General features: G+C 42.4%; 1 protein-coding gene across 2 annotated transcripts in view; it reads left to right on the top strand.

Annotated features, from left to right (window-relative positions):
• Positions 1-20,469, top strand: part of GPC4 (glypican 4) — a 110,176-nt gene extending 89,707 nt beyond the window's left edge. The window contains exons 4-9 of one of the 2 annotated variants that reach the window (XM_060087445.1): positions 10,616-10,781; positions 15,764-15,894; positions 15,987-16,133; positions 16,944-17,080; positions 17,742-17,917; positions 18,019-20,469. In XM_060087445.1, coding sequence (XP_059943428.1) covers positions 10,616-10,781; positions 15,764-15,894; positions 15,987-16,133; positions 16,944-17,080; positions 17,742-17,917; positions 18,019-18,221 — 960 coding nt within the window. In that variant the 3' untranslated portion in view covers positions 18,222-20,469. The remainder of the gene's footprint in view (positions 1-10,615; positions 10,782-15,763; positions 15,895-15,986; positions 16,134-16,943; positions 17,081-17,741; positions 17,918-18,018) is intronic. The other variant, XM_060087446.1, reaches the window with a different exon arrangement.
• Positions 20,470-21,217: the final 748 nt, after the last annotated feature.

Consider the following 21,217-nt stretch of genomic DNA (forward strand, 5'->3'; position numbering starts at 1 on the left):
CATCTGCCCTCCTTCAGCAATTCCTCGCATTTATCCTAAGCAGAATAAGCAGAAAGGTGCTGCTGTGTTGTTGTTTTTTTTTGGTGGGGGGGGCTACATTGGGTCTTCGCTGCTGCGCACGGGCTTTCTCTAGTTGAGGCGAGCGGGGGCTACTCTTCGTTGTGGTGTGCGGGCTTCTCATTGCGGTGGCTTCTTTGTTGCGGAGCACATGCTCTAGGTGCACAGGTTTCCGTAGTTGCGGCACACTGGTTCAGTAGTTGTGGCTCGCGGGCTCTAGAGCCCAGGCTCAATAGTTGTGGTGCACGGGCTTCGTTGCTCCGTGGCATGTGGGATCTTCTTGGACCAGGGATCGCACCCATGTCCCCTGTATTGGCAGGCGGATTCTTAACCACTGCGCCACCAGGGGAGTCCATGCATGCCGTGTGGTTTTGAACGTCTATGTGCGTGTGCATGTGTGTGCCAAAGAGAAAAGCAAGGACTAGAACACCCTTTGCAAGTGTCTGAAAGTGGTTTCTTTACATTAACCATCCCCCGCTCTGAGTTGATTCCTGGGAAGAAGGACCAGGCTGACACAAGCCTGCCGTGGTGTTAGCCTCCCTTAGCCCCGTTGGGGCCCCTTTAGATAACTGAGATTCCAGAACCCCTAACTTGAGGGGGAAGGTGGTGGTCGAACCAAGGAAGCAGGTTAAAAGATTGAGGGCTAGAAGTCTAGTCCACGTCATGCCACCTCCCAGGGTAAATAAACACTCGAGGCTTCCCAGTATCGCATTCTTCTTGACATGGTTCCCAGAATTAACTGAGAACCAATAAGATTGGTTCACCACCAATAAGATTGGTGGGAAATCAATAAGATTGACTGTTTACCCTTACTTACCTGTGCAATAAAGTGTATGTGACCCATAAGGAAATAATCACAATTTCCAATGTTGCTTTTGGTATGATTTTTTTTTTTTTTTTTTGCGGTACACGGGCCGCTCACTGTTGTGGCCTCTCCCGTTGCGGAGCACAGGCTCCGGACGCGCAGGCTCAGCGGCCATGGCTCACGGGCCCAGCCGCTCCGCAGCACGTGGGATCTTCTCAGACCAGGGCACGAACCCGTGTCCCCTGCATCAGCAGGCGGACTCTCAACCACTGCAGCACCAGGGGAGCCCTGGTATGAATTTTTTTTAAAGCAAGAAAGAAATTTCTGTGTACCTTAGTTTTGTCAAGTTGTTTGAGAAAGTTAATTTCCAAATATGACCCTAAATTTTTGGAGAATTGATCCCTATTCTATATTCATTGTGTTCTTATGTCTGCCTAAGAGTTGTTTGTATCGTTATATGAGAATACAATGAATACAAGCTATAGGGCTCAATTTACTTTCAGTAAAACATTACTTGCCAATTGTTCTGTGGAAAATACTTTTATGACTTAAAATTTTTTTTATTATAGTTGATTTACAATGTTGTGTTAGTTTCTCGTGTACAGTTTCTCGTTACACATGCACACACACACACACACACTTTTTCATATTCTTTTCCATTTTGGTTTATCACAGGATTTGAATGTAGTACCCTGTGCTGTACAGTAGGACCTTGTTATTTATCTATATTACATATAGTAGTGTGTATCTTTTAATCCCAAACTCCTAATTTATCCCTCTCGCACCCCGTTCCCCTTTGGTAACCATAATTTTGTTTTCTGTGTCTGCGAGTGTGTTTCTGTTTTGTAAATAAGTTCATTTGTGTCATCTTTTAGATTACATATAAAAGTGCTATCTTACGGTATTTGTCTTTCTCTGTCTGACATACTTGACTTAATATGATAATCTTTAGGTCCATCCATGTTGCTGTAAATGGCATTATTTCATTCTCTTTATGGCTGAGTAGTGTTCCATTGTATATATGTACCACGTGTTCTTAAGCCATTTGTCTGTTGATGGACATTTAGGTTGCTTCCATGTCCTGGCTACTGTAAATAGTGCTGCTATGAACATTGGGGTGCCTGTATCTTTTCAAATTAGAGTGTTTTTCCGGATATATGACCAGGAGTGGGATTGCTAGATCATATGGTAACTCTATTTTTAGGTTTGTTTTTTTTTTTGACAAACCTCCATAACTGTTTTCCATAGTGGCTGCACCAATTTACATTCCCACCAACAGTGTAGGAGGATTCCCTTTTCTCCACACCCCCTCCAGCATTTTTTATTTGTAGACTTTCTAATGATGGCCATTCTGATTTGTGTGAGGTGATGCCTCATTGTAGTTTTGATTTGCATTTCTCCAGCAATTAGTGAAGGTGAGCATCTTTTCATGTGTCTATTGGCCATCTGTATATCTTTTTTGGAGAAATATGATTTTTTAAATGTTGTGTTTGTAATTGGAAACTTTAAAAAATAATGTTTTGCTTTACTACTGAGCATCTTCTTGACTTAAGGACTGACTTGAAATCAAACCCTTCAACTAGGTTGAGTTATATCTAAATTACATAATAATAAGACACTCAAGCATCAAATCAATTTCTAAAGATGCCAAAACACAAATTATGTAAAAATCTATCATCAGTGTAATGTTTCTTTTTAGAAGGCTGGAAAGGAATACTTGCATATTTGAAAAAATATTCATTACATTCATTTTCGGAGTATGAGTAGCAGCTCAAAAGAGATTTTAATTTAAGGTGTAGTGGTATGGAGAAGACGGTAAATGATCTGGCTATGAAAAACATATTTCAAATTGAACATGTTGAAAATAATCTACATTTGATTGAGAAAAATTAGTAAGCTCTAACAGTGTGGGGACCCAAGCAATGTTTTTTCATGTAGGAACTGTTGTCCAAATGTAGTTGACGGGTGGAACCGGAGCAACCCAAGAAATACTTTCCTTCTTTTGGTGTCCAGTAGAATTAATTACCTTGGGCCTGAAAAAGACCCTTCAAGGTGGAGAACCTCACCCACTTCATCTACAAAGAAGTCTTTAAAGTCAACTATGAAAACCACTATGGTCTTGGGACTAGTTATGCATACTTAACTCAGAGATGTTCACACTTTCTTTTCATGAGCAGATGCCCTGCTTCTCGTTTACTTTTGCAACAAAAGGGTTGCTGTTATTTGCTGAGCAATGATTTGATTATCACTAAACCTTTTAAAGGCTATTAGCACCAGCAAGCTTAACTGACTTCAGGAGAAACTCACTTCTTACTTGAAGTATACTTGCCTTGCTTCAGTTTTTCTGGGTGCAGACATCCAGTGATTTCAGCTTACTCCATTGAGCTTTGCAATTCAAACTTCAGAAAAGTCCCTTTAATTAGGAACAGATGGTTCATGAATACCCTGGTGCTACACATCTTTGTATTACTTATTCCATCTTTACTTGTCATGGTTCATGATACATTTCTTATTTACCTGCTAGCAGCAGCAGTTTTGCCTGGAAGGGTGAAGTCTGTTGTGGTCTTTCAAAAATGCACAAGTGGTTACATGCACCGTGAAAATTAATAGCTCCTATGCCAAAGAGAGTTGCATTCTCATGGTTTCAATTAACACTGACATAATGGGGCTGTGTCTATACCCCAACCCCAAACTCCGGGGACTGTAATTAGAAATCGGTGCCTTAGCCTTGTGATGTCTAAATGACTGTCCTGCCTTGAAAACGATTTCCATTGATCCCCCTTCACTGTTGTCTATTCACAATGCCCCAACACCTACAAGAGTACTACACATATTAGCTTGCCATTTCCCCAAATCATTATGTCTATTTTAAAAAATGATCAATACAAAAAGCTTTTAAGTGTAAATATGTATTCAACATTTAATATTCTTTTTCACACACAACCTTAAAGACTAGAATTGCAAAGATGCTTCAACTTATCATAACGGAGTCTAATTTAAAACACAAGACTTATTTTCAAGCATTTATGCAGTTTTAGTTTTACCTACAGTGTGGCTCCAAATATTCCTGAATGAATCCTAGCTTATTTTATATCTTTTGTTATGTGTTTAAAATCCTATTATCAGGGACATAGGAGAATCTCCACCTTTTTCTTTGCACGTTTGTGTATTGAAATCAAACCAAGTTGGGAAGTTGTTGAATAAACCCTTCACATCTCACAGCATGTTTGGGTTCCCTATCTCTTTCTTTCTTTTTTTTTAAAAAATTTTCTTTATTTTTGGCTGCGTTGTGTCTTCATTGCTGCACGCAGGCTTTCTCCGGTTGTGGCGAGTGGTGGCCTCTCTTGTTGAAGAGCACGGGCTCTAGGTGCATGGGTTTCAGTAGTTGTGGCACATGGGCTCAGTAGTTGTGGCTCGCAGGCTCTAGAGCACAGCCTCAGTAGTTGTGGTGCATGGGCTTAGTTCCTTCGCGGCATGTGGGATTTTCCCAGGCCAGGGATCGAACCTGTGTCCCCTGCATTGGCAGGCGGATTCTTAACCACTGCACCACCAGGGAAGTCCCCTATCTTTTTCTTTGATAGTCCCCCTATCTCTTTCTTTGACCATAATTTGGGGAACGATTTCCTGTTATTTTTGTTGGGTGCTTATGTTACCAAGAACAGATAAAAATCTAGACCCTTTCTGTTTGTTTGGTACTATTGGCGGTGCAGGGGGAAAATGTTGCAGTGAATGTATGTTAGGAACTGGAAGAAACTAGAAGGAAATGTGTTTCTAACTTGAGTGCCGCATGTTGACTGCCATCACTGTGTAATGTGACTGAAGGCTCATTCTGAATTACTGAAATGAAATCCAGGCTGTGTGAAGAGTTCTGTTCCAGGATTTCTCTTTTTTCAGGCGGCTTGCAGTAGTTTTTAATGTGGTGTTTGGAAAATGCAGGTTATTTGGTAGAAAGTCCCAATCTATATTAAGAGAGTCTTTGCAGAGAAAAGGAGTTTTCTGCAAAGGCATTTTATAGCAGAAATGGAGTGCAGATGTCACGTTAAATGTATATCCTGAGGAATGCAGGAATGAGTATTTTTAAAAGAGTCTTAATAAGTTAAAAAGGAAATGAGGACCCCTCCCCCTCCACTGACTTTTACCATGAAACATAGACTAGCTCCTAAGATCTAAATTCTTTGTTACCTTACCATTTAGAAACACCTTAGTCAGTCTTGAAGGATTTCATAAGGCTTGGAAGTTGACTATTAATGTATTGGCATTATGCTCAATAACTCAGATTGATTTTGATTTGAGTTAATAAAGGAATTTTGAGTCTAGACGATGTTCCCTTTCTATCATACTGGTCCCCCAAAGTAAACAAATCAAGCCATCTCATTCTTCTGTAATTAATGTCAAAACCTTTTTCTTGTATAAATAATATGCCACGTTCTAGTAGAAATTGATCATCTCTGCTACATTTAGCTGCAAGTTTTTCAAACTGTTAAAACTTTGGCAAAATATATAGTTTCCTGTTTTGTTCCAGTAACCTCTTTGCTCTGCATGTCCAGCAGTGTTTACTTGAGCTTTTGAGTTCTTTGTGTCTACCTCTGAATATTTTTTTCTCATCCCTGTAGCATCTTGAACCATTGTAAGGATGTAGCATTGAGTGCATAAGTCATTATTAAAAAATCTGTCATCTCATCCATAGTTGTCCAGTCAGATATTGTTCCATGTGGAACAGTTGCATCCTAACTTGCCCATCAACATAAAAACTGATTCATCTGGTCAATAAATTTGAAACCTGCAAATTCTCACTAGAAAATATCCAACCCCAGAGCTGAGGTATTTGCTGTGTGTGGATACCCTTTGTTAGATCTGGGAGCTATGCAGAAGGACCAGCCCCATGTGCTGCCCTTAAGGTTCCGATAGTCTGGCACTCAAAAGATATACATCAAGGAAATTGAGTGTACCTGCTCTAGGACAAAACTGCCCCAGTTCAAATCTTGGCCATCTACTGGAAGATGTTGTGTTTGTCCCTTAACCTCTTTGGGCCTCTGCTTCCTCATCTGTGAAATGAAATAATAATACTCATCTCCTATGATTATTTTGAAGCTGAAATGAGTTAATACATATAAAGTACTTAGAATGGAGCCTGGCACATAGTAAGTACTCTATATCATAAAGCAATAAAGTCCAATAAAAGCTATCAGTAGAAAATTAATTCTGACATCGAACAGAATATTTTTCTCTTCAGTATTAACATCATGACCTTCATGATCATGAAACCATAGAAACTGAATAAGCATATTCTGTCTGAGACCATTAACCCATTCTTTATGTCAGTGGTTCAAAGGAGGAAGGGAGGAGTGTACAGTTTTCCTTTTCCTGTTCTTTCTAAATATCATTTTGAGAAATAACTATTGAATTGCTAAGTGAGGTCTGAAAAATCTGACTTTTATAAAAGCAACCATAATTAACCCCTACCCGACTCCTCCCCCAGCCCCAAGGATTCTGGAAGTCACATCTGGGCTCAACAGACCCTTCTAAATAAAAGGAAAACATGAAACGTTAGTCAAGACCTGTGACCCAAAGGAGTAATCAGATTGATCATTTTAAGTGGCACGGCATGCCATAGAGAATCAGTACATAAGTGAGGATTAAAGGAAGATCTTAGAGTATGGTTACCCATTTTGTTAATCCCCATTGTGGCATGATCTACCACTGAGTCTTGGGTCTTCTGATGTAAATTATTTCAGTAAGTAAGTTATTTGGGGACTTGAGAGAAGTGATTGATTTTGAGTGTTACAAGGGAGTAGAATGTGAGTGAAGTTGAGTTTATATTCAAAATTATTAAATCCCCAGAACACAGTATGACTTAGTGTACTATTATATCTGCTTATGAGTCTACTATTATATCTGTTTTCGGGTGAAAGGTTTGCCCTTGGCATGGTGGAGAGACCATTGAGAGCTTGTAATGGAGCACCCTTGAGGGCCATCACTGGATCAAGGAAATGCTACATTTTGCCAGAAACTCCACAGGAGAATTTAAATTGAAGTACTGTATACTATTAGGCTTTTTCTTCCCAGTGCAATAGTATTCCTTTGGCTTGTTGACCAACCTACATTGCTCTTTACCGAGAAGCCATAGACGATTCCAAAAGAGAGACAGCCATTTTGTTTGTCCACTGGGGTAGTCCAGAGTCAGAAAGGAGAGCTGGTCCTTAGTACTCTGTGTTCACCATCCTGAACTTGGTCAGGTCAGTGAGAATGGGGACCCAAGACCTGGGGGGTAGTCTCATCACTTCTTCCAGGGGAGTGAGCATTGCAGGGGACCCCTATTTCTTTAGTTCTCATGACTGTTTTAAAAACCTTTGTCTTTCTACTTTATCCCACACAAGGGGTTTATTTCCCAGGTTCTGAATTCCCTTCATGTAAAAAACAGTGCATGGTAGTCTGATTAGTGGTTGTGAGACAAAAGACAGATTTTCTCTAACTTTGGTATTTCATATGTCCTTTCTCATCCCAGTTTTCTTATAACTTCCCCAGTTCTGGTATCATTTAGTGTTTCCATAGCATGTTATAGCTGAGTTCCTTGTGATCATTTTTAGTAGTTACACAACAAATCATGTGCAGAACATGAGCCAGTATTTAGCCAAAGAATGAAATGGAGAAACTCTGCCAAACCCAGCTTCATAATCTTCCTTTAATAAAACTCTACTGTGTCATTTGGTTTGGTCTCTCTTTTAAAACTTGAGGCTCCATCAACCTATTTTAGGATACTCCTGTAAGGCCTACTGCATAAATGATTTGACTTACAGTTGAACCAAGGATGTAGTGAACCCCATCCTAGAGTTAAAAAAGAGAAATAAAGGGAAATGACTTCTTTGGCCAAAAGTGTTTCTCGAGCACAATTGTGGAGTTTTAAATTTTTGTTTATTTCCAAAAGGTCTACACCATTTGGAAATTTCTTTGCGTTTTCTAGGACAGGTCTCATAGTCTAAAAATTCCTACTTGCCTTGCTACCTAATCACAAATGCATTCCAGAATAATCCCTGGCACATAGTAGGTGCTCAGTAACTGCTTGTTGACATGTTAACTTTTTACATTGTTTTCTCGCACAAGTCCATTGTTTCCTGATAAGCATCATAATCAAAAAATGCCATGCACTAACCTGGATTTCACAGACATTTTCATAATAACTCTTTACCTCTCCAAAATCCAGCCATTTTGGCAATCTCACCAATGTGGAACCTAATTTAAGATAAAGCAGAAATCTACCGATGCTTAAGATTCAAGTTTCATATATTCAGTTTAAAGAGGCAGGGACACATGATATATGTGGGAACTCGTTTCAGTGTTTGCTAAGGTGCAGTGCTAGAGTCATATACAGTGAGGTGGCTGCCCACAAGTCACTTATTCTCTTTGGCTTTGGTTTTCTCATCCCTCAAATGTGAGAGCTGTACTCAGTGATCTCTAGGGCCCCTTCCAACTTCTATGATTGTCTGGCCACCTCCTCTCTCCAGGCCTGTTTGTTCCTCTGTCCAGTGAGGGGGTGGGAAAGTATCAAAGTCCTAACTCTCTGTGACTTTAAAGGCATGCTCTTGTTGCTATCCAGGAAACCTAGCTATCCAGATTGGCTGTTCCTCCAGGGTATTGGTTAGCCGAGATTTTACTGTCCGTTAATACATAGTTAAAAGGACTAATTTACTGCCTAGGAAAACATTTGGCACTGGTTAAAACTGTGGAAAAGTCCTAATTGTTCGCAGGGAACCTTGACTTCTGTGTATACAACTACCGTCTTGTTGGATGTTCCTCCCCCTTTTAGGCTAGAGTTCTGTTTGAGATAAGAGGGTGTGTGTGTGTACATCAGATAGGAGCCTAACAGTGTGAAGTTTTTCTTCTGATGGTGCTAATCCCCCATTCCTGTCCCTAAGGCTACTGTTGATAAGTAGTATCCAAAGTTACGCTCCAGAGCAGGTGAAGTGCACTGCTGGACTGCCCTGCATCCCAGCATCTGTTCCCTGCGGTGGTATCTGCTTTCAGAAGCCTCTGTTTGCAGAGCTGGTTGGTACTGATAGAGAGGAATGCACTAATCCTCTGATATTGACTCCAAAAAGGGAGGGTGGGGCAGAGAGAATGAGAACACAGGAGCTCTTGGGGAGCTGCCAGCTTGTGATCCTGGCCATGATCCTTTCTAAGCATTGATGGAAATGAGTGACAGGATGGGATCGGCTCTTCTATGCCCAAGACAATTGCGCCCTATAGAAGTGCAATTGAAAGGTGAAACAATTGAAGAAAGATGAAACCAAGTCTCGTTTCTCTACAGAGGACGCCTAGCCCAATCTGTCTTCGGTGCCGCCTTCATCCTTGCCTCTTCCCTTGCTCATGAACTTTCAGTAGCTCCCTGTGTCCTGCCATATGGTGTCTTGATTTCTGCCTGGTTTTCAATCCCCTTTACTGTCTGGTCACATACACAGCCCTTCCTGTACTCAGCCAACCTTATTTCCCATAGTTCCTCAACCCCGTTCTAAGATTCCACAGTCTGCTCAGTACCATGTATGCTTTGGTTCATTTCATTCTTCCTAACTGCGATGTTCTCCTTTCATTTGATCATTGAAATCCAACCCCTTCTAATTAGCAGATGCAAACTATTATATGTGGGATGGATAAACAACAGGATCCTACTGTACAGCACAGGGAACTATATTCAATGTCCTGTGATAAACCATAATGGAAAAGAATAGGAAAAAGAATATAAATATGAGTCACTTTGCTGTACAGCAGAAATTAAACACATTGTAAATCAACTCTACTTCAATAAAAATTTTGAAAATAAATAAATAAATCCAACCCCTTCTTCAGAATTTAACTGAAGTCCCACCTCTTCATTAAGTGTTCCCTGAGCACTCTGTGCTGTACTGCTCCCAAGCCTTGGACGGCCTTCACAGAACCCCAGGTTCAAATTTATTCACATTCTTCCCTGTAGGATACATTAATTTTGCCTTCTGTGCAGCTATTGGCACAGAAGGGAGTACACACGAGGTACCCTTCTAAATGTTGACTGGGGGCTTACGTTTGAAAGGGCAGTCTTGTAGTCAATGTGTCTGAAGAGAAGATGTGCTTGAGTTCCAGTCTGGCAAGGCAAACACAGTGATGGGAGAGGCCACAGCTGGCCATGGATGGCGGACAGGTAAAGACCACCTCTACTACTGTGTCTATGGTGATCCTGGAAATTTATTCGTAAAAGGACTTTGAAATCATCGAGCCATTTAAAATGAGTGCGAGGAGTTGAGTGTGTGTGTGATATGCAACTTTGTTGTTTAAGGTAATTCAGTGTTCATCCCTACCTCCGCCTTCTTCCCAGCATACCCCTTTTCTTTATCTAATTTTGCTCTTCAGGAAGCAAGCCAGGCCTGCTAAATGTGACCCATCACGACTCATTCTTTTTTTTTTTTTTTTTTTTTTGCTGTACGCGGGCCTCTCACTGCTGTGGCCTCTCCCGTTGCGGAGCACAGGCTCCGGACACACAGGCTCCGCGGCCATGGCTCGCGGGCCCAGCCGCTCCGCGGCATATGGGATCCTCCCAGACCGGGGCACGAACCCGTATCCCCTGCATCGGCAGGCGGACTCTCAACCACTTGCGCCACCAGGGAGGCCCCATCACGACTCATTCTTAAGGGAAGTTCATGGCCAAGCCTTCAAAGTCAACTTGATAGACTTGCAAGTGCTGTGTCTACCTTTGCCCCACCGTTGTCTTTTTCTTCTCCCAATTAGGTAAATCCCACAGCCCAGTGTACCCATGCCCTGTTGAAGATGATCTACTGCTCCCACTGCCAAGGTCTCGTGACTGTGAAACCCTGTTACAACTACTGCTCCAACATCATGAGAGGTTGTTTGGCCAACCAAGGGGATCTTGATTTCGAGTGGAACAATTTCATAGGTGAGCAGACAATTAATGTATTTCTGTTACTATTGATTGCTAAGCTTCTGGCCACATGGAATGTTTTATTTATTTTTTAATTTTAATTTTTTTGGCCATGCCACGTGGCTTGCGGGATCTTAGTTCCCCTACCAGGGATTGAACCCAGGCCCTGGCAATGAAAGCGCAGAGTCCTAACCACCGGACCGCCAGGGAATTCCCCAAGGAATGTTTTAATTGTCAGCGATAAATTTCTGTTCGTTATGTAGTGTTTGCCAGAGTTCTAACTGTACTCAAAGTTCACACTACTCTACAGGTAAATGTTCCCTTGAACTAATGGTGGCATTTCTGAAGACATTAGACAGACATTAGACACAGCAAATACCAAGTTTTAATAACAAGAAAGTGATTTTTTGACATTTTCCCCCTAAAGGTCAGTTTTAGTTCTGCATCATAGGCTGGTATCCATGTAAATGCTGGAGTACAGCCATCACTGAGCTGTGAAAGCGGCTTTTCAAATGTTATATCTGTTACATTGCAACCAAATCTTCTGCAAACGGCCAGATACCCACTGGGTATTTGGATCAGGTGCAATCTGATTGTGGAAATTTAAGGGTTATGTTTCTGTAGAGATTTAACAATCACAGACTGCTCTCTGGTGAGAATGGAAGGACTTTTGTCCTGATAATTTTAGAGGTCAGTGTTCTCGTCTACACCTAAAACTTAGAAAACCATTACTGGGAACCCAGACAGCAATGGAAATAAAGTGGCCTGTTTCTAAGAACATTAATTATGATTTGTGGGAAAGGACAAAATATGGATGATTGAAATATCCAGTCATCGACTCCCTCGATGCCTGCTTAATGCATATGGGAATCCCGGAATGTTAGTGGCGGTTGTTGAAGCTGCTAGTGGTGGGGCTTCACCCACATACTATCAGCACCCCAAAACAAACTCAGGTTTTTCTCCCAGTCACATTTACATAATTGTAGAATTTGAGTGTCTTTTTAAGCACCTATTTTTCACTTATTTGTCCACATCATGGGAACACGTATGCAATTTGCTGAGGGTTTTGGGGGGGGAGGGGAATGCGGGGATTGGAGCCGGGGAATGCTGTTTAGTCTGCATGAGAGCTGATTACCATATTAACTCTGAATGTGCATCAATAAATTGGCTCCAACAGATTCTTGAGAACACTGACACAAGGGGGGAAAAAAAAGATGTGAATATTAAACACTTCAGCACAATTGTAGCCTAAATAGCTCAAAGCTAGAAGACCTGAAAAAAATCTTCCACACACAGAAAAACAGAATCCCATGAAAGGGAAGGCATAAGACCAGCCAACACACACACGCACAAATGGCACATCATGCCCAGAAAGAAGCCATGGGAGAAATTGTTGCTGGAAAATATTTCCCATGGAAATAAAAGCCCATGGCATTTCTAGATCTAAAGTTGAAAGTTTTTTCTTTCTCTCTTTTTTAATCCCACTCTCACCCCCACCCCAAATGTCAAGTTTGCAGCTCACTTTTGCTAAACTCATTTTTAGAAAACAAGATGGTTTGCCTTTTCGCTTTCCCCTGTAACATCTAATGAACTAGTTCCCTGGGCAGAGCTGTAGCATTTGCTATACAGTAGCAAAAATATCTGGTGACAGTGATCTAGTTTGGGTAACTTTTCTACAGGCACATCAGGAATGAAGTACACTATTCTGTTCTTCTAATGTGTCTGACAGAAACTATAACTCAGAAACTCGTCTTAAAATACAAATTCTTCTACATATTTTTTCCAAGAGTCTGCAGGTCCATATCAAAACCATACTTTGGCTTGCTTAATTAACGTCTTCAACCAGGTACTCTAAATCAAGGAGGACTTCCCTTGCTGCCCCTATTCTTGCTGTGTGTTTTACAAATTACATTTGTTATCTTTGATGAAACAAAAATTCAACCCAAGTGGAAATTGGTAGGATTTCAGAATCAATTTTCTGCAGTTATTTTAAATGATACTTTCTGGAGGGTGGAAGAATATAATTATATCTAAACTTCATTTTAATGGGTGTTTTATTATTTATTTCTAATAAGCTGATATAAAAGGCCAGGAGTAATAGACATTGTTAATCTCCAGTGCTTTTTCGTGGATTTTCACAAGGGTTTAATTAATTTGCTTTGTGGTTATAGAATTCAGTCCCAATTTACATACCTTTGCCATAAGTTCTTTTTCTTTTTTCTTTGCAAGGAATTTTCCCCCCTTAACATGACTGCAGTTAATGAATGGGCAAGGGCTTTTTCCCCCCCACTTCTTTAAATCAGATGTTGGGGTTAAGTCAGGAAACTGCCTTTTGTTCATCCAGTCAGGTCGCGAGGCTGAAGATTGGGTTTCTGATTATCGGTGGCACAGTGCAAGAGGAATCGCTTTCCCTAGTGAGAAGGGGCTGCTTTGTTGCCCGGGTGGCGGGGGGAGTGTCCTGAGCACTAAAATCCTGCAGTTGGACTAGACCCTTTGAAGAGACTAAGGATGAGTTTTCCAGCTCTGCCTTCTTGCTGCCGAGCCTTCCTGTCCCTCTCTTGAACTGTACCTATTAAACTGTTGTCCACCTTTATCAAGGTGGATCCGAATAGTCAGAACACCTTGGACTTGGCTTCGTAAGAGGTTGGTTACAGGAAACCTTCTTTTTGAAAAATACTCCCACCACCACCACGACCACGAAAGTCAGTTTCTGGGGAATCATAAATTACGGGTAGGTGCAACTTGCTCTCCGTCACATACTGCCGTCGTGGTAACATTCATTTGACTCCTAGCCACCCTTATGAATGTCACATGTCTGCTGCCACTGGGAATTTAGTATGAGGGGGTCGGGATTGCCGGCTGAGATGTCAGCCAGTTCCTGGCAAGAGGCAGGAGCCAGTCAGATACCCCGCAAAGGGAGACCTGCAGCCTAGATCCATCAGAAGCAGCAACACCGGACCAGCCATCGTGGGACTCGCCTTGGGGCTTCTCATCAGGGTCGTCCACTTCTATGGAGGTGCCCAGTGGATAGCCAGGCAGGACTTGACCTGGGGCTGAGGGGTAGCTTTGGCTCCCGGGCTGCAGCCTCCAGGCAGACCACAGCCTCACTCGCATTCTTCAGTCGCGGGACACGCAACGCCACAGCACCGCCGCGACAAGGACCTGGCCCCTCTCCCTTCCCAGGCCCTTGTGCACGGCCGGCTGGCCTGGAGTTGACAAAGACACCAAACAGCCAGAAGAATTGGGGTTTATGCTCCCTTTCACAAACACACGAACACGTTCACGATCTGGCCTTTCCTTCCCACTAGGGAAATAAGTAGTGACGAGGTGCGCCGTTTCCTTCCTGTTGAAACCTCTGTGTTTGAGATGTTTATGGTCTGTCCCTTCATAATATTTTTCTCTGGAGCCAGCAACTCCTTCTTGGCTCCGAAGGCACGTGCTCTCTGGACGTGGCAGCCCTGATGCTTCGACAATGATGAACACGTTTAGGTTGTGCTCCACTTGTTTACAAAAGTCCCCTTTTGCTAGCACATCAAACACATTTTTCCTCTCCTCGAGCACAATGGTATATTCATGCTGGCAGCCTTTCCTTAGAGGTTGGAAGTGTCCGTTTATTGGCGCTTACCACAATGCAACCTGAAACTTCATTTGTTATGACTTTCAAAAAAAATTGCATTGCACGGACATCTATCCGTGGTTTGTGACATCAGAACTGTAGTTGAAAGAAGTGAGCCCGTGCTTTAAAATGTTGGGTTGCATTTGTTCTCGGGGGAAGGTGAAAGGTCGCTGACCAGATTTGGGTTCACTGATCTGCTGATGCCAGAACTCCTTTCCATCAGCGAGCTTAGGTAGAAGTTCAGCTGTGGCCTGCACTTTGAGAGAGACACACCATCTTCTAGAAACTCGCCCTTCTTTCTGGCAGCTGTCCTTGGACTACCTGAAGGCTGTGAAGAATGTGAGCCTAACTCTCCTTTAAGGGGAAAGAACAAGTTTAAAAGTTCACTGCTTGTCATGAACGAGGCATCCTTTTTCTCATTTGGAGATTACCTTTCCAATTTCTTCTAATTTTACACAATAAGTATCAGGGAAAAATACTAAATCACATAATCCCAAGAACCATGGATGACAAGAAAACCCAAACAGTGCTTTTCATTTAAGAGATTCAATGTGTCCTAAAAAATTCTAGACTCCTCCAAAATGTAAAAGTGGTTTCCAGAGTAATTAGTGAAGACTCATATTGTGAACACATGGATTTTGTGCCCTGTCTTGGGTTGTCTTTTCATTTGAATAAAAAGAGGTACAGGGCTTCCCTGGTGGCGCAGTGGTTGAGAGTCTGCCTGCCGATGCAGGGGACACGGGTTCGTGCCCCGGTCTGGGAAGATCCCACATGCCGTGGAGTGGCTGGGCCCGTGAGCCATGGCCGCTGAGCCTGTGCGTCCAGAGCCTGTGCTCCGCAACGGGAGAGGCCACAGCAGTGAGAGGCCCGCATATCGCAAAAAAAAAAAAGAAAGAAAAGAATTGGTGTGCCAGGATGCGAACTGATTTATGTTTTTGACTCTTGTAAATGGAACATGAAATGACAAGAAACGTGGAGGTCTCTGGGAGAACTGGCATGTTATTCTGCTTCCAGCCTTAGGTTTGTCAGCTGGGAGCTAGCTCAGAGCCGTACAACGACAGTCACTGACACATGGAGGGATGAATAATCAGTGTGTTAGAAGGTTCCCGATTGGGTTTCCTTGCTGTGGAATAAAGCCTTCATCTGGTCACTTCACACTCTAGGGAGCTAGTGGTACATGCTGACTGAATGAAGTTCTGTGTCATAGAAATAGATCTAAAAGCATGAATTAATGATGATCATGCCTCTCCCTGCCTCCCGCCCCCCCCAGCACCATCCCCCAAGGGAAACAAAGACAGTAAAATAATCAGACTGATCACTCAAGGCCAAGCTAATGATTTCCTTTGTATGCTGTATTGTTCTGCCCCAAACCTCATGTTAGATGCAATGCTGATGGTGGCCGAGAGGTTAGAGGGTCCTTTCAACATTGAATCGGTCATGGATCCCATCGATGTGAAGATTTCGGATGCTATTATGAACATGCAGGAGAACAGCGTGCAGGTGTCTCAGAAGGTAAGGAAGGCCGGGTCCTGCAAAGGAGAGGAAGGCATCGCTCCAGCCTGCGATGTCACTTCCATCACGTGACCACACTTATGCCAATACAGGTTTTCCAGGGATGTGGACCCCCTAAGCCTCTCCCAGCTGGTCGGATTTCCCGTTCCATCTCTGAAAGTGCCTTCAGTGCCCGCTTCAGACCCTTTCACCCCGAGGAGCGCCCAACCACAGCAGCTGGCACTAGTTTGGACCGACTGGTGAGCAGTTTGGCAGGAATGGCCATGTTTAATGACAAAGAACTGAAAACATTTGCTCAAAATGCATCTTTATTTGGGACGCTTCCAACTGTTGGGTCTTTTCAAGTGAAAGTTTTCCAGAAACTTGCACAGGGATGTCAGTGAATCTGCCTCTTTGATTCCCTAGCTCAGAAATTTCATCCGTAGGCTAACAAGTGGGGTGCGCTGAGGCATATCTGAACACCTGCCTTTTGTTTCACAGTGTGGGTAGTAACACATAGGCTGGATCCTGAGTTATAAAAGCCCGCGAGAAGAGACTGTGTCTTATCAGTGTATCTCTGGGGTGTGAGAGCCGGTGGGCCTCAGATGGCGGTCCTAATGTAGAGTGAGAATGGACGGTGGATCTAGGCACTAGGCAACATTTTTTTCACAGAGCTTCTATTTCACCTGTTAATTCTTTTTTTTTTTTTTTTGCGGTATGCGGGCCTCTCACTGTTGTGGCCTCCCCCGTTGCGGAGCACAGGCTCCGGACGCGCAGGCTCCGGACGCGCAGGCTCAGCGGCCATGGCTCACGGGCCCAGCCGCTCCGCGGCATATGGGATCCTCCCAGACCGGGGCACGAACCCGTATCCCCTGCATCGGCAGGCGGACTCTCAACCACTTGCGCCACCAGGGAGGCCCCACCTGTTAATTCTTTTACGTATCAGTGTGATCTGCATTTTTCTCTTCTGATTACAGAGAGACTCTGGAGATACTTTGATGAAAAAGGCACATGTGCAGGTGGTTTTGGGGTTTTACAGAGGTCTCTTTTTCTCTCTCTCTCTTAATGAGGTTACTGATGTCAAGGAGAAACTGAAACAGGCCAAGAAGTTCTGGTCCTCTCTTCCTGGTAACGTGTGCAACGATGAGAGGATGGCTGCAGGGAACGGCAATGAGGATGACTGCTGGAATGGAAAAGGCAAAAGCAGGTTAGCCTCCCTCGAACAGGTGTGCAAGCTCTCCCTTCCTAGATGCCCGGAGACCTTTCAGAGAAGGTTTGCTCAGTTGTTTAGTCGAGGCAGCATGAAGCATTTCACAAGTAGGTGGCAACAACATGGAAGGCTTCTAGACATTCTTAGGAATTGGCTCTGCTGAAGAAGTGTCGGGAAGGCCCCCAGCTACTTGCAAAGAGTTCTGGGGCAAAGGTTTGTGACAGTGGTTATAAGCTGGTGTTACAGCTGCAATGAGGGATTGAGCTGTTTTAATAGTGTCATTATTTTTAATGTTTTATACCTGTGGTCCTGTGCTCGATGGCCTGGCCTCATAAAGTACCAGTTCTCCGAAGGTCTCATTCTCTTACTTGATGATGCTCTGTGTCCCTCCCCTACATACTCAGTAAGTTAGACAAGTACCTACTTCACTCTGACCCACCAACCTCCCCGAAATGGGTAGTTTTCAAAAAGGTCACAGTCAGATTGGAGAAACATAATGTATACCCAGGAAAAGGAGAGATTTGAGTTATTCGAAAGGCAAGCACTTGCATTTCATTGCACTCAGTGGAAAATACTAGAGCCTAGGCAAGAATCTTTGACTATCTTCTGTAACTTTTTGTTTTACTGATCATGTGAATGGGGTCATTCCTCATTGCAGGTACCTGTTTGCAGTGACAGGAAATGGATTAGCCAACCAGGGCAATAATCCGGAGGTCCAGGTTGACACCAGCAAACCGGACATACTTATCCTTCGTCAAATCATGGCTCTTCGAGTTATGACCAGTAAAATGAAGAATGCTTATAATGGGAATGATGTGGACTTCTTTGATATCAGTAAGCATTTGTGCTTCTAAAGGACAAATTGTTGTATACCTTGTGATGAGAAGCAGCAGCGTGAAATCTCTATTCCATTGTTTTTTTTTTCTCAAAAATAGGTGATGAAAGCAGTGGAGAAGGAAGTGGAAGTGGATGTGAGTATCAGCAGTGCCCTTCGGAGTTTGAGTATAACGCAACTGACCACTCTGGGAAGAGTGTCAGTGATAAAGCCAGCAGCGCTGGGGTCCCCGCTGGGGCCCAGCCCTACCTCCTCGCTGTCTTCTGCATCTTGTCCCTGGTTATGCAGGGAGAATGGAGATAATTCTCAACCTTAGAGAAAAAGTGTTCTTCATCAAAAAGTTAAAAAGGCACCAGTTATCACTTTTATACCATCCTAGTGACTTTGCTTTTTAAATGAATGGACAACAATGTACAGTTTTTACTATGTGGCCACTGGTTTAAAAGATGCTGACTTTGTTTTTTCATTCAGTTTTGTGGGAAAAGGGGACTTGTACGTAAGGTCGGTCCTGCTTCCTCAGAATCATGTTAAATGTGGCTAACAGTGTAGGTACAGAACTGTAGTTAGTTGTGCATTTGTGATTTTTATCACTGTTTGTTTGTTTTTTGTTTTGTTTTGTTTGTGGGTTTTTTTTCTTCTTCAATACAGTCTCACCTTGTTTCTTACAAGAAAACCAGGGTCCTTTCTTGGCATGTAACATGTACGTATTTCTGAAATATTAAATAGCTGTACAGAAGCAGGTTTTATTTATCATGTTATCTTATTAAAAGAAAAAGCCCAACAAGCAGTAAAATTGCCATTTATCCCTGTTGTTTTTAGTTGCCTTATCTGGAGAGAAGAGGAGGTCCTTTTTTAAAATTTTTATTAAGTTAGGACAGAATGTGAAGGTGCAAGGGGGGCTTCTGAGTCACTTGTCAGGTTGTATTCAAACATCAATACAAGAAGAAGGTTATACTTCATTTATAGCTGGTGACTGGAAGAGACTGCAGACTACCCATTTTGGTTGAGTTGGATTGTATAAGCTAAGATCACAGGTCCATTTCTTGAAGCCGCTTATACTTAAAGTGTAGTCCATCTAGAAGATTCCTGACACATTCTCCCTTGAAAGATATAAGGCATGCAGGATATCCTAGTTATCACCTGTTCACACTTAGTTTGGGGGTGGGTTTGGTTTGGTTTGGTTTTTTTATCCAGGCAAGTTAGCACGCCCACTGTTTGCTGGTCTTTGTGTCCACGCTTGACCTTCCTTGAATTGTTATCCCAACGATCTCATTTGGTCCTTCTTGTTGCAGATTTCAACCCTGGTCATATAGAGGGAGCTGTCTGGGGGCTAGCCAGAACTGGGGTACAGCCTGGGCTCAGGGAGTAACTATCAACACTCAAGCAAAGTTTTCGTCCGAGCAGGTGTATTTGCATTTGTTTTGGGATCCCAGGTTTTTTTTTTTTTTTAAGAGATTTAAGGCGTCTTATTTGAGTCTTTCTCTCCCAGCCCCGTCTGATTGGAAAGGCAAGGGTCTTGCCATGCATGGTTCACAGCTGTGTGCTACCCTATCAGCCAAGTAGCCCACTTGGGGAGATCTGAGTGTCCAGATTGTTTTGCATGTGTTGTCAGGATTTGTCGGGTTGGGGGGCGGGGAAGGAGTCGGAGTAGGTAGAGCTGAGAAGACCACATCTTAGTGGTGACATTTAGCCACTCAGGTGAATGGGCAAAGGCCATTATCTCTTGTCCCAGGCCAAAGAGTAAGTAAGCACTGCCTTGGCCCCTTTGGAGCCCTTTCTTTCCTTGAGTCCTTACCAAATGACAGCCCATAAAGCTATGAGAATGTAACAAAACCACGTTAAAAAGAGTTCCCAGAAGTCTTCAGAAAGAATCACGCTCTGCAAGTCTCTTCCTGCTTCAGACAGCCATTAAGATCCCAGCCAATTCCACGGAAGCTGAAACCCACAGAGGTTGTTTGTGTTATTGTTTAATCTTCAGTTATAAGAGTAATTCTCTATTTTTATATTGAAACATAATTACTTGATAGCTCAGGGTCTACATTTCCTTCAACTTTTTACACCAAATTCTGTAGAATGGACAAAATGGAATATTGGGGGCTGTTGTCAACAGAGGCTTAATTTTATTAGAAGTAGCCAGTTATTTATTAAAGCATGATGTTAATAAAATAGGCATATTCTGGCTGGTGTGTATAAGTGTTTTGTTCTTTTGTTTTTTAAACAAATCACAGAAGACATAAAATTGAAAAGGAGCTCCATTTATGTATGAGGAAAAATTGATTGTAAATAGCTAAGCTGCCTTGTGAGAACTTGGAAAATGTGCTGATACTTAGTAACTACCTCAGTTGTGAGGAATTTCCTTTATAGCTTAGACTGCTATTATTTTTACTTGGTAGAAATGAATCTGGTCTCCAAAATGTGGCTCAAAGAGTTATCCCCATAGACCTTGTTAGATCGTTTTTTAATTTAAAACCTTGAACTCTGCCCAGCTGTTTTCTTTCAGTCAAGTTCTCGAAACCAATAACATTTTCCGAATTAAATATTCTTGAAGGTTCTTCTGGAGTCTAACTGATTTGTTTTCTTTCTTTGCATTTTTTTCCCTGTTACTCTGTTATTATTTAAATTGTCTCTTGCTTTTGAACTTGAATATGAAATAAACAAATCCTAGACTTTTCCACTCAGGTCTGACTGGATAACTCTTGGCTTCTAACCAGCTGGCAGGCTCACACCCCCACACCCTCCCCCAAAGAGGAATAAAGGCAAGTTGAATATTTTAAAACCTAAGAGTTCAGCATATGAGGTAGAAGAAAAGCTTTGTGAGGAGACCTTGCTTTTCCAAAGCCTCAGTTAATAACAGGTGAAGGGTTCGTGCTTTACAAAGTCATTTCTCATCTGTACCTTAAGAAACAACATTTTACAACACTTAGATTTGTACTTCATTTCAAAAAGTCAGTAATTAGCACCTATGATTTTGATAAAACCATACAAACAATTGGCTTAAATTTTTGAACTTTAGTTCCTGAGTGTTAGAAACCTAATAGTTTGCAGGTAATTTTTTACGAAAATTAACAGTTAAATTTTTGAAGTAAAATTTATCACGTGATGACAGAACCACAATAAAAATACGTATAGATGGTGCTACACAAAATTCTACTTGCCCTTCTGTGTTGGCAGACTATGTCCATTTGCATAGCTAAAAGGTAGTATGTTAATAACTGTATCTACTATAGGAAGCCTCTGTGTGTGTGTGTGTGTGTGTGTGCGTGAACGCGAACATGCGTATGTGCACGTGTGTGTGTATG

The sequence above is a fragment of the Mesoplodon densirostris genome, chromosome X, assembly GCF_025265405.1.
Source record: "Mesoplodon densirostris isolate mMesDen1 chromosome X, mMesDen1 primary haplotype, whole genome shotgun sequence".
NCBI lineage: Eukaryota > Metazoa > Chordata > Mammalia > Artiodactyla > Ziphiidae > Mesoplodon > Mesoplodon densirostris.